This window comes from Triplophysa dalaica, chromosome 21 (genome assembly GCF_015846415.1).
Source record: "Triplophysa dalaica isolate WHDGS20190420 chromosome 21, ASM1584641v1, whole genome shotgun sequence".
Lineage (NCBI taxonomy): Eukaryota > Metazoa > Chordata > Actinopteri > Cypriniformes > Nemacheilidae > Triplophysa > Triplophysa dalaica.
In genome coordinates, this window is record NC_079562.1 from 7,367,540 (window position 1) to 7,382,121 (window position 14,582).

At 38.6% G+C, this 14,582-nt stretch overlaps 1 protein-coding gene across 1 annotated transcript; it reads left to right on the forward strand.

Moving 5' to 3' along the window:
- Positions 1–50: 50 nt before the first annotated feature.
- Positions 51–14,539, forward strand: efcc1 (EF-hand and coiled-coil domain containing 1). Its single transcript, XM_056735219.1, has 9 exons — positions 51–240; positions 486–1,368; positions 1,485–1,900; positions 10,574–10,722; positions 10,925–11,060; positions 11,157–11,325; positions 12,918–13,076; positions 13,358–13,427; positions 13,691–14,539. Exons 2-9 carry the CDS (start codon positions 679–681, stop codon positions 13,825–13,827), a joined length of 1,926 nt encoding a protein of 641 aa, XP_056591197.1. The 5' UTR covers positions 51–240; positions 486–678; the 3' UTR covers positions 13,828–14,539.
- The last annotated feature ends 43 nt before the right edge of the window (positions 14,540–14,582 follow it).

The following is a 14,582-nucleotide window of genomic DNA, read 5'->3' on the forward strand; positions in this document are numbered from 1 at the left end:
ACGTCGCGTGAACACACTGAAGCGCGAGAGCTCCGGTAAATAGGAAATGACATGCGGCTCGTCAAACTACAGTGAGGAGCACTTACACAATGGCCGGATTCGACTCCACTGACACTTCAAAGCTTTTACTCCAGAATATGTCGTTAGGGACGTTATTTACTAAACTTGCTCTTTTAAAAAGTGTAACTAACATCAATTAGGATGAATTCTCCCTATTGCAGTTGCCATAACAGCTCTAAGGTAGTCATAGTTGTCCGCACTCGCACTAATATCCTTTCATCGCAACATCTCAATCGTGTTAGTATGATATGCAACACGATCCTTCACCTTTTGTGGTTCATTTACGTTCATTATATATGAATGTACAAAATGTTGCTTATTCATATAATGCAATATTTCACTACGTCTGGATCTTGCATTTTAGACAAGTCCTTTTCTGAGTCCCCAAATTGCTAAGTTTTCAAAAGTTTTTTTCCCCTTTGCAGTTAGGATTTGTGGGCCGTACTCCCTCCACAGCGACGCCCCCATAACGCTCAGTGAGAGTTTCTACTACAAGAGCGGGGCGGTCTGGTGTTCATATGACACAAACTTGGGTATATTGTTTGTGTGCTTCGCGGATCTGTTGAATCCATTAATCCATTCAGACTCTATAAATGGAATTCTTGTGAGGGAAAAAGGATGGAAAAGCCGGACGCATGCGATCCATACAGCCGACCCGCGCGCAGGACACAATGGATAGTGAGCACTCTTGCGTATCACTACGGACTGGACCGTGGAGTGGAGAACGAAATTATAGTCCTCGCAACCGGGCTGGATCAATACCTGCAGGAGATTTTTCATCACCTGGACTGTCAGGGAGATGGGAAAATACCCGCCGAGGATTTTAGCATCCTTTGCGAGATTTTGGGGCTGAGCAAGGATTGCGATCTGGAAGAGTGCGCGGGGATATTGGATAACCTACCCAAAGAATTCACCTTCAGACAATTTCACGCAAAACTTTGCGGCTATTTCAGCACCAAAGCCGGGTGCCAGTATGAGAACGGGAGGTTGTTAGTGGGGAAAGAGAGCGAGCATATAGAGACGCAGATAAGACTCCGGAGCCCATTGAGACGCCGTGGGAAATTCCTGTCGTTGGGTACCAGTAAGCGAGAAAGCGAGGAGTGTTCGTCCCCCACCGAGGACGGACACGCATCGGGTTGTAAGCAGCTCGGATCGTGCACCAGAGCGTGTTACGAGGAAATCGTGGCACTTGAGGAGGCCGAGGATAGGATCAGCAAACTTGAAGAGGAAAACGCAAGTCTCAGGGAGCTGGTGGAGGATATGCGCGCGGCACTTCAAAGCAGTGATGCTCGATCCTTGGCTTTACAGGTATGTTTATAATGCTGATGTTATGTATGAATTCATGTGTGGTTTAATAAACGAGATGATTTGAAGCAACAATCGCGCATTGGTTCTTTATTAAGCGTATTATGCATATATCATAGGTGGGGTTGTGGAAAAGTCACTCTAAACACAAACCAGAGGGTGGCTGTTTCATTGCCCACCAAAGGCGAGTGGCGCAGAAGCACAACGCTGCTGGGAACCTAAAGGACATCCAGAGTTTCTTGAGAGAGATGGATTTCATCCGGAGTTCCCGGGACGGCCAAATTGAGGAGGCCATGTTCTTCAACCAGAAGCTGGAGCAAGAACTGCAGGTGTCACGCAAAACTGCGTTGGTGCTGGAGGAATGTAACAGGACTCTAAAGAAAGAGCAGGTGGGGATGAGGAAGAGGGTGGAGGAGGCCCGGCAAGCAGTGCTCAGCGGTCTCAAGAAAGTCAAAGAGCTGGAGAACAAAGCAAGTCATGTACCTGTTCTTAAGAGACACGTTCAACAGCTGGAGATGGAGCTTCTGTTTTACAGGTGAGTTTGACACTTTGAGTGGTGCTTTGTAAGCAAACAAGAGAAATGTTTGCTTGTTTTTTATTAATTTACACGCAGTAGGCCTACCTGGGGATCATTCCCACAGATGTTTGACATGGTGAGGTAATTTGTTTTTACATTGAGATGCTGACCTCAGCAGTCATGAAGCGTGTAAAAGATTTTCTTCTCATTTACCAAAGTTTGGCACCTGTTTCGGGGGGATTTAGTGTTTTAAGTATGTAAGACTCGGGCAAAACATAAGCATTTGGCAGGTATTTAAATTTACTTTGGCTCTTGTTTCCTACAGTTTGTAAGGGGTTATACAGAGATCACCCAGAAGCACTATACGAATGTTTATTGTTGTTGCTATTTTGCGTTCAATTTCTATACTATGAAGAATTAAATGCCTGTTACTCTAAATATATATTTATAGATTTGGAATGACGGTTTATATGGTTTTTCAGGATCATACAATAGCCTTAATAAGGTTATAGCACAGTCTCTGTATCGTTTTGATAAATATGTGGTAATTCTCGACTAGACTCGAACTCAGACTCGATGCTGAAATAATCGGTCTCTTATTACATAATGTAGCTCTAAATAATCTGTCTTATAGTGCGTTTACATTTCTCTGGGGTAAAATGGCTCCCACATAGCTTGTTGGCCCCGATTGTGCAAAAGTGTGCCAATGTACATCTTATTTAAGTTGGCTTGATGTGAACCTGCTTCTTGAGTGCAGACCTTGTTTTGTTTGGGTTCATTTAGTTGTCAACGTGTGTGGCAAATAGGCTCACATTTTGGTTAGCTGAAATTGTGCACAACTACTGCTGGAAGCCGTTTATTTTGAGGTAGTTTGGTCTTCTCTCCTAGGCTGTCATTTAACTTTCCTAGCGCACAACCGTTTAATTTACATTTTAGAAGCTGTTAAACTTAACAGCCTCATTGTTTACATATTTTTTTAAACAGTAACTTAGGGGAAGCATTGGAAATCCAGACGAATGTTCGTTATTTTTTTTAGTAAATAGGATAATAATTCAGCTACACTTTTGTGTTGTATTGATATTTTGCACGTTTAAAACACAAGTGAGGGACATGTTGTCCTCATTAGTGGAAGATTCATTACTTTTATTAGGCCTACATTTATTTCAAAGCTGACTCGTAAAATGAAGTGTTTTACATAAGTTGTTTTTATTGTCCTTTTTTCCAACAATGGGTCAGACAGTTCCAATAAAAAGTCTAGAAGAAAAACAACACAAAGCATCCGATGCTGTTGCCTATTAAGTTGGAATTTGAAAATTACAATGAAATACAGACAGAACTGAATGTAAATATTGGATTAATGAAGCTAGCTGCAGGCCTTGGATCCAGTCCATCACGAGAGGTGGTCCCTTACGGACAGAGGCACATTGACACTTTTTATAAACATTCACTTTTTTCCCTTCATGCCGTACTAATATATAAGAAGTCCGTGGTGGGCTTCAGAAAGCCCTCCCATGGCCCCTCCATTGATGCTCTTAAGCCAAATAATTCATTCCAGATCACAATAGAACTGCCACATTTGGGTAGAGCTCCATTCAGCTCGAAAAGGGTTGACCTAAATGGATTGAAAGTTCCCATCTATCTTCAAACAGTTTCCCCGCGTTACAGAATAACGGATGAACGCCCCCTCCCTGTTTCCTAGCAACAAGTCTGCCACCCTCACCTCAAGTTCAGAGATCTCTGGCATGCTACTTAAAAATGTTTTAAAACAAGTCTTGTTTTTAGGGTAAACTACCGTATCAAATGTTTGCGATGCTTCAGAGTGTGTAAAGACACACAGACATTGCTATTCTTGTAGATTTTATTAGCCCGGCTGCGGTTCTTTTTTACAAGTAACAGGCCTTATAAATAGACAATAGTTTTTAACTTTTCTTTACACTATTACAAATCTGGTAGACAAACGACTAAATCCTAACAACCCTGCAGTGAGAGCAGATGATGTTAGGCAAAATCAAATCTTTCCTGGTGTCACTCTCTGATAAGAATTCATAACAGAATGAAAGGGTATATTCCAGATATACCTCATTAAACATTTATGAATTGGCATCAGGCTTAGGGTGCAGGGGAGACTGGGGGTTGGGTTGCCCCTTTTGGGGAGAATAATAAACACACATTGTATCCCAGCCACGTGGACAGATCCCGGCTGGTTTGTGAAAGATCAAAACAGGCCTTTGCCTTTGAGGCCGGAACGCCCAGAACCAAGTGCTGAAAAGTCCCCATAGTGAGTCCAATGGGCACACAGCTGTCTTAAAACAAAAACGTTGGAGGTTGGCTTTTGATGCAGCTGCTGGTGGGCGAAGAGGACAGTGGTCATGCTCTGAAGGTCATGAAGTGACCCTTTCACACTGAGAGCAATGCCTTTTATCTGAGAGAAGTGTCTCCTCGCAATTTTTCATCTGCTCTTTGTTCGGGTCTTAATGCAGTACTTATAGTAATTGCACATCTTATAGCTCATTTTTGTTCCCCCACCTGCCAATTTTAACTTTCCCATTTAGCATGAAAATTATCAATAATATTCACTTTTTTACATTCTATAGACGGTTTCAATGGATGCACACTTCTGGCCTAAAAAGTTAACTTCCATTCTGTGTTTGGTTATAATATAACAGTTTATTTTATATTTAATTTATAATAACATTCATTTATATTAATATTTTATTGTATGATTCTTCGCAGAGGTCTGCCGGAAGTTAAGTTTGGGTCACTTAACATTTGTTTAATGGTTGCCACTGATAAGTCTTTAAATTTGATGTATAAAAAAAGACATTTATGTAATATATCAGATGTTGATGTATGAATTTCACAGATAATCACTAATGTTACATACATGCACATATACAACATATTACAAAATACTATAAAAAGCACTGTTTTCTGAATATGTGACACACACCCCATTACATTAACATAAATTAGCATTCATATTAAATGATTAGTTTAAGAACCATATTCTTCTCTTTGTCTTAAAAAGTGCATTTTTGAAATTGGAAATTATACATGTCCATATACACACCCATATACCAAAGATAATTGATTTAAAATTAAATCAATTATCTTTACTGTCTGGGTATGTTTATACATTTTTGTATAGTGGTGGTCTTCGAAAAATGTATTACTAGAAGCACTATTGAACAGATGTCTTTCTTTAAGACACATATTTGGACATGATCAAAGAGCTAATGTACAATTTCCTTTTGAATCAATGCAAGACAGTATTGTGTGGTTTTGTGGTAATGACTTCACTAATGTTGTTGAAAAGATCTAGGAAGTGAAGCATAACAAATTTCCCCTGTCACAGAACTTTGGAATTTCAGCTGCTCTTTTTTTATGTGTTCGAGATAACATACACGTATCCGTCCTTTTCAAACATTCATGAAAATAATTTCTGTGAAATGCGAGGCCCTTGAGATACAGCTTTTTATGAGCCATTTCCGGTTATATTAGACTCTCTCAGTCAGCCAAGGAGAAGGTTCAAGAGAAGATCTAACAGATATTGCATAAGGTTTCCTGAAGGCCTCTCGCAGGCCCTCAAACAGAAAGAGAAATGCGAGGGAGGTTTATATGGGGTTCAGGTCTCACGGGGACGTGGTGAGAACAGACCTGAACTGTTCAGTTCATTTCCATGAAAAACACACCATCCGTGTGTATCTTGCCTGGGGGCCTTTTCCTCTCCCTCAAAGTCCAAGATGGACTGGAGCCCTCAGCAACAGACCCCAGAGAAGCACATCGAGGCAGACCAGAGGACAAAAGAGACAGACGGTGGAAGAGGAAAAAAGAAAGGGGGGCCAAGGAGCCGCCATCTGGAGGAAGAAGCAAACACTCAGCTGTTTGTTCAGCGGGGATGAATTTCCACCATCCTACTCTATTTGTCGCTCAGACGTGCTTTATGTCCCTCTATTCACACCAGGTGAAAAGCTTCGCATTTATCATCAGGTCTGCGCTGATATATTCACAACTGCTTACATCACACAGCCCGACATGTTAAATGTAATCCCGTCCAACCGCTGAAAAATAAGTTATTATTCTGATGACTATTATTTCAGCTGCGACGTGGCCAGCCTACGCGAAATGTGTCCTGGGAACCTGCCGTACTTCAGCACATAATAACAAGGCTGGACAGATGTAATGAGCGGTTGCTTCAACATTCTCTTTATTATGTCTGAAGAGAGTATAGAAATGTCAACGTGATGAGACCTCAGAAAGATTGCAAGAACGTAAGCTTTTCGCTCCGGGAACTCCCGGAAAAGTCCAGAGACCTTGAGCGCCTTTTCGGTGTTCTGTTACTCTTGATGGCTTCAAACGCACGCCTTCATCCCGTTTTCAGTTTGGAACATTTCCCTTCTCCTCCCACCCTTGGGCAGCCGATACTTAAGCTCTGCAGACCTCAGCACTAATAAACCGCATACCTTGCTAACTTGTGGGAGAAACGGTCTTCAAAAACCTTATGTTGTTTGTGTAACTTCTTGCTTCATGAAGGATAAATCCTTGTGAATAGATTGATTTTTTAGAAATGGAATTGTGTGAGAAAATCAGAAGTTAAGACCATTAGTTTTATTAAAAATGTAATTGTTTACTAGGCACATTAGTTATGTGGAACGCAAAGATTCAAATATTGTGAAGACTTAAATAAAAATTATTTCATCTTAAAAGCTGTAGGTTGTGGAACACAAAGCAAGATATTTTGAGAAATGTCCCATTGGTTTTTCTCCATACAAAGGAAGTCAATGGGGTCTAATGTTGTTTGGTTATTAATGTATCTTTTTTGTGTTCTGCAGTAAAAGTCATACAGGTTTGGAATCACATGAAAGTGAATAAATAATGAAAAAAGTTTCAATTTAGGGTGAACTATCCCTTTAAGACTTTTAAAGGATGCAAATATACCATAAAGTGATGAAATTTGAGCATTTGGACCTTTAATGAATATAATGGTAATGGAGCTTTTGCATCCTTTGCAAGTCTTGAAAGCTTTAGTCTTTATTTATTGTAATCAAGAGTGAGTAAATAATAACAGATTCATCATTTTTATGGTCCTAATCCTACAAATCTATTAAAAAAAAATTCCAGCCTTGCTGCACTTCATGTTTATGACTTGTGAAGTAGTGTAAACACGTCACATGGCCCCTTCAAAGCTCTGTTTACTGGGTCTAATTCTCATGATAACAGAGATTTCCGGTTCTGATTAATTACAGTCTGGTTTCGTTCTGAACCTCAAGGTTCCAGACACCCCTAAATTCAGGTGATTTCCCCGAGCCTTCAGACCGCAATGAAAGATTCAGCGATGTCTTCGCATCCATTCGGGCACACATGTTCCATCTCAGCTTAGTTTCTACTCTTACTTAACCAGATATCATGTTACTGTGTTCCCCGAATCTTAATTGTGAACATCTGCTTTCTAGTCTCAAGATAAAACAATTTCTTTATCTGCATTTATCAAGTATCTCACAGCACTGTGGCAGACTTAAATTTGTTTAGTTTAAGATTTTATGTTGGTCTTTAAGCGGTTGTGTCACATGTGCGATTGACTCATCCCTCTGAATTTTCTCCAAACTTTCGTTCCATTGAAATATCTCTAAAGTGCACTGGGTGGAAGCAAGGGTCTGGCGGTTCAGATCCTGCTGCAATAAACACAGGAAGTGAACGTCTAAACCACAAACAGCTGGGCTCGCCCCATGTTAGTACATCACTCGAGTCCAGAATAAATATAGTCACAAGATACAGAAAAAACTATTGTTAGCAGCTTGACCACCAAAATAGAGTATGGCTGCAGTCCCGAGAGCTGTTCGGGCCTCTCGCCCTAAAGAGATGGGCAGCCAAAATCCTCGAGTGATGCACAGACTAATGAGATCCAGAGTTTGCCACAGTTCTGACCTGCATCTGGTTTTGTTTTGTAACTTGCTCTAAACTATACAAAAATGAAGAAGTGTAAGAAAGCATGCTAGAAAGTTTTTAAAACATGATGAATAAGTGTTGTATTTTACCTCTCTGATCGAATAAACATGATTTTTTTTAATGCTGAGAGGCAAAGCTAAAACTCACAACAGTAGGGTCTTGTGATAGTTGCCAGGGAATTACTATTGTGGTTGTTAATATGTTCAGAGCGATTTTAGTGCGGTACTTTGTGGTTGCTAAGGTGTTTTGGTTGGTTGCTAGGGCACTGCCGGTTGGTTACTGGTTCATGTCAAAAGAGCCCCCCAAGTGATTGCTTGTAAGCAATGTTTTTATAGTTAAATAAATGTAAAACCAAAACTAGAAAAACATTTATGTTGATTGCAATCTCATAAAATATTTGCATAAATATAAAAGTACTTATGAAAATTATTATTATGAAATAAGCTAAAATAAGCTAAAATAAGCTTACTGAAAATAGCTAAAACTAAAATTTACATAAAAATAAATTATACTTATGTATCAATATCAAAAGCAAAAGCAAAAGCTGATTAAAAATGTTAAGAACATAACTATAGATGATTTTACGTCAACTACACTGGTTCAGAAGGTCATTTCACAAATACAAGCGCATTCCCATGTCTTGTGTTGGTATTCAATGAGTAATAAAGTTGTATAAAGGGATAGATCGCCCTTTTTTTTTCTAATTTATAATTTTACTGACCCTTATGTCGTTACAAATGTGTATGACTAACTTTCATCCACGGAACAAAAAAAAGGTTGTTATCCAAACACATTTCTCAAAATATCTTCTTTTGTGTTCCACAAACGACAGTCACTTTCTGATGGTGAATAAATGATGTCAGCTTTTTGTTGCCATCCCTTAAAGATAAGGTGGATGTTAGAAAGACAGCAGATGGAATCAAAGAGATTGGTATTAACAGTGATTTTGAGGGCTAACGTGTGCCAGATGGCTGTTCTGTCAAACTTAGGCTCTCTGTTTGTTGTTATCCAGACATATCCTCTGTTTTGTCTCTCACAGTGAATGCTCTTACTGTACACACTAGGAAAACGTTTTAGCGTGTTTTTTCAAACAGACAGTTTTGTGTGTTTCAGGTCTTAAAAGTGCAAGTTACAGCATCTGTAGTGTAAATAAGATGCTACACTCACATATTCTTACAAATAGTGTCATGGTGAGGTGTCCCATTAATGGGGGCGTGTGTGTTTAAATCCAGACTGCAACATTTCCAACATTTACTGTTCTATACTATTGACCATGTTGTACAAGAGTACGTAATAATGCAAAAAAATTCATTAAGAAAAAAACTTATCTCGTCCCTATTTCATATTTTCCAACCTCTATTCCATTCTACACAGGCCAGGTTTGTTTCACAGTGTGTTTAAAGGAGTCAAGCACATGTCGGCTGGATCTAACATTGAGATTCCTTCCAAGTGTCTGGAGTGAATTCAGGTGTCTAGAAAGCACCATTAACTGCTCACAGTGGGTTCTCTCTGCTGTTTCTAGCCCCTCATCTTTATTTATTAACCTCATTCATAAAGAGTGACAGAAAACAGATCCTGACAACAGCATTAGTCCTATACACCTTTTTTAATCCCTTATACAATGTCCAGACCATAATACTATACCAATGTCAAAAGGTTCCTACAGCATCCGTGACAGGTCTGTTTAAGGTCTCCCAGGTTACATTTACATGTATGCATTTGGCAGACGCTTTTATCCAAAGCGACTTACATTGCATTTGCCTATACATTTATACATAGGTTTGTGCAATCCCGTGGGTTCGAACCCACAACCTTGCGTTGTCAAAGCAATGCTCTTACCACTTTGACAGCTGTAGGTCATGAAACCCACATTTAACCGACCAACGCGACCCTTTTCCGACACCCCCCCCACCCCTCATCGGACAATGCAGATTCCAAATATTGACCTTATGCAAGCATGTTGCTCTGAACCCTAAGTGCAGTGCGCCGAGGGATGATTCTGCGGGCTGTATTTATGGCTGCCCTATACTGAACGGTTCCTCATGGCAGCAGGTTACATGCATGAGTTCACCCGGCTACGTATTTTTTTTCTTTTTTTCACTTTGTGGGAGCCATGCTGGTGCAAATGGATTTCTGCAGCCTGTACTTTGTTTCTGCAGGCAGGACATTGTCATCTGGAAACATTTATTCTTTGATTCAAGTAGGCCCCCGGTGCATTTCTGCTGTCGCGAGGCTCAGAAAAATGGTTGCTTTGAAACGGCAGGAACGTAATCGATTGCTTACAGTTACAGCTGTCTGACGCAACCGGAGATTATCAAAATATGTTTATTTTAAAGGTATACTATGTAGCTTTAATGCCTGGCTTAAACTGACATGCTTTGAGGATTCTGAGGGTAATACATCGGCCATGTGGTAGTAATGTTCAGAATCATGCTTGTTGTATAAAACGTTTAGTTATATATAGTTTTTATCATCTTTTGTTAGTTAAAATAGTTTATTCGCTCTCGGGCGGGTCTAATGTCGCCATGCCTGACTTCAATTACATCTACAAGAGCTAAATGAAAAGCACACTGGTGCCTGTGGATGAAAATTATTATTCATTTTTTACAGTTTGGTTTGGTGACGCCAGTAAAAAATAACAAGCTTTATCTTTAAATATGTTCTTTGATGAGCAGTAAAATGTTTACATTGTAAACAGCATACCCGTAAAGAATTGATCTACTCTAACCTGTATATTCTTTGCAGATCTGAGGGGTCTAAAACATCCGTTCCATTCATCAACAAACAGGACAGGCAGTATAACGTGCCCGTCTCGGCATGGCCGCACTGTTGCATAGATGCAGAACAAGATCGGCGCTCTCCGACGGGACGCGCAGAGACTCTTCCCGACACCAGTAAGCTAAATATTGACATTACTCGCCCTTTTTTTGACCTTTTCATGTACAATGTGTAAACAGTTAACATTTGGATTTCCTTTATGATTTTCAAGGAACATTGCTTTCATGATATTAATTAGGAGATGTTATTAGTTTTGCAACCTATAAATCACATATGCGATGTGTACACATACTGTATTTACATTATATATGCTTGTAGTGGAGGAGCAGCTCTTCCGCTCAGTGGAGGGTCAGGCGGCCTCTGATGAAGAAGAAGAAAGATGGACCGGAGAACAGCAGAGACAAGTAGATGAGGTGAAGAGAATTCTTACCAGACTGTCCTGCTGTGGAGACAGGTACCTTCAACCTCTTATTTACCATGTAAGTCAATGGAAAAGAAAACAGAGCAGCTTCACTAAAACACTTGTTTATATGTGTTTGGGTGCTCTCAGGTGCGATGAGAAAGCAGTTAAGAAGCTGTTGTCTCATTTCGGGGACTCCAGGACGGAGGAGAGTCAGTCGGCTGTGCTGGATCTGCTGGAGAAGGTCACGAGACTTAACAAACAGCTGGAGCTGAAGGAGAGTCAGGCCAGGAGGCCAGAGATAAACACAGAAGACCAGGTATTAGAGAGTAGAAATAGCATTCAAGAAAGAGTTCCCTGGCTCTTAAAGCCCTGCTGATACCTGCTTGTTGCTTTTATGCTATGAATGTGTACATTTAAAAATAATCAAAATTGAAATACTTTTGACAGGCCCAGAGGTACAACAGTAGCAAAACAAGTCATTTTAAATATACACTTTAATAACAAAAAAGGAATGAGATCTAAGTCAAATTATGTAACTCTTAAATTAAAATATTGAATTTATGGAATTGATTTAAATTTAATGTAATATTTTATACAAATTTAGTAAAAAAGGTATGCTATTTTAATACATTGCTATTTTCAATACATTTTATATTAATATATATTTATTTAATATAAAAAAGAGGAAATTTGGCGATTTGAGACTTCCACCTGACATTGACAAAATATTTTTTACAAAAATTAAATTCAATGAGAAGGATTACAATAGCTCTGAATAAAAATATTTAATTTAAAATATGCATGTAATATTTAAAACTATTTATATATACTTAAAATTATGGATATTTTAATATATTTATTTTTGTAATTTTTTTGTTTGATATTTGATTAAACTAGGGGAAAAAATCAGGAAATAAATAGATATGAGAACTCCACCTTACATCGACAAGATATTTTTTACAAAACTGAATGCACTGAGAGATTTCAATAACTCTAAATATAAATATTTATTTTAAAATATACATTTATATTTATTTTAAAATATTTACAGTATGTGATATTTTAAATAGTTGTTTTAAATCAAATTTCACATTTAGACATATTTTATAAAAATATATTTTTTAAATGATTGACATTTAATAAATAGATTTTTTCAAAGATATTAAATGATATTTGATTTAATAAAAATAGTTCAAAAATAATAATCAGGATAAAAATGAAATACATACATATATGCCTTTATAATAAGACATTTTAATATGCAGGGGCACAAGTTCACCCAAATAAACATCTATAGCTATTCCTTCTCTTTAAACCCTATAACGTCACCAGACCAGTTTTGTCTTCATTCATGGTTGCTGTCGGGTGCAAGGGTGTAAAATTAGATTACAAGGCACTTTCCCACTGAGTGGTTGTTATGAGAATGAAGGGCTTCAAAGAGAAGCCACAGCCACTCTCCCACCCAAGCAACCAGCATCTTACAGCATGTGTGCTGGTGTGTGTGCCTGTATGAACAGCCAATGACCTCTCTTCCCCTGAAATGACCACAGGAATTACCCAGCATGCCACACACAACTAAACGCCCAATTACATTTAAAGAGAACTGAGCAGTTGTAGCTGCAATGCACCAAATAAATATGTAGACAAGTTCTGCATGTTCTAGGCATAACCAGTTCAGAGGAAGCCTTAAGACGACTGAATGCAGCAGACACATGGTCAGACAGGCCAAAAACATAAGCATATCTGAACTATTCCTGTCTGAGAAATGATGCGTCTCAGCTGAATTATGGGCTATCGGCACATCTGGCAGTCTCCTAACCTGAAATTCTTTGTGTTGGAAAACGGCTTTGGAACTTAGTGTTTAAATATGCTCAGGGTCAGTAGTAAGTGCTGTGTGTTGTCTGCCAGATGAGGGACGCGCTGGTCCAGGAGCTTCAACAGAAGGCAGAGGAGACAGAACTGCTCCACATGGAGCTGCAGATGCTGGAAACAGAGAGGGTGCGACTGTCTCTGGTGGAGGAGAAACTTATGGATGTGCTTCAGCTCCTGCAGCAGCTACGAGAACTGGTCAGTCTAAAAGAAAGCTGTCAGATCAGTAGAGATAACAGAATTTTGGAGTTGAGCTCTTTGGCTTGGTAAAAAATACAGCCAGCAAATTACTATAACATATTTGCATTGAGTAGTTATGTATTTAAAATCACTATGAACTCTAAAACAACAAAGCGCAACACTTGTTCTGGTGAATACTGCATGGGGAGACTAAACATGAAGTGAAAATAAGAAAATAAAGTCATCGTTATTATAATATAATTATTATTATTGAAACAAGTTTAATGTTTTTGTTGTAGAATGTCTCCAGAAGATCTTTGGGAAAGATTTTACTCAGCACATTGGAGTCCTGCAGTGATCCCCAACATGGTGAGAGCCACAGTCATAGCAGTACTTTAGCCTCTTATTAAACTGGAAATAAAAAACAGAAGAAAATAAATAATGTTTTGAAAAAAAATGTTTAGGAATGTGAACCTAAATGAAGTGTCATTCATGTTACATATCTTTAAAGAAAATGTTTGTTCTTTATTTTAACATCATTTAAAATTTATTATTTGAATATTTAAGTTAATTATTGATGTCTGAAATTTAATCTAATTGTCTAACAAACACCTCTTATGTCTGATTTGCAGGGAAAGCACATATCTTAGAGGTGCTCAATGCTCTTTGTCATGAGCTAGCTGCATGTGAGATCCTCTCTGGTGGTGAGACTATAGAAAGTGCACAGAGTCACCAGTCTCTCACCAATTCACTGCTCATATCCTGTTAGGAATTACTGCCATCTAGTGGTCAAAGGATGCTATGGAGACTTATTTTTATTTTTATCCATAGGACAGAGACAGGGTGTGGAATTGGGACATGACCCGGGAACATGTTAGTGTCTGTAGCGCTAACCCCTGTGTTACCGCTCTGACATGCTAAAGGAACTTTATACCAGTCATGTAAATGGCCATTGGAAAATGTGGTTTCTGTGTACATTTATTTTGGGATTCACTTCATCATAAGCTCTTTATCGTTTTAATGAAATGTTTCATTTTGTCCTCTAGACAAGTACGTTTTTCTTGTAAGATATAAGTTGCAGGTGGAATATATACATACATGAAACTCTACGGTTGTGTAGTATTGAACTGTTTTAACTGGGAGACCTGGATGAAGAACCTTCAGGTATATGCAGTATATGTAATGCTCATAAAATATAAAGAGTAACTTGCCTAAATAAATATTTTTCCTGAATTATATCTCAAATACAGAGCCTAGCTGTGAAGGACTGAATGTATGCACCTTTACTTGATTTAAAATACTGAAACATGTGTTTCAATTTTACAGCTTTCAGTGTTTCAGATTCCTATAGCACTTCATTTGTGTTGCTTTTTAAAGAATGAAACAAACAAGTAGTGTACATCTTATTCGTTATTGTCAGACTCGGCTTTTGTCCGATTTCTCACAGATTAGAGAACATTCTTGATTTTACAGTTTTTTTCACATTTTACTTTTGTTCTGAAAGAAATTAAATGTTTAGATTAC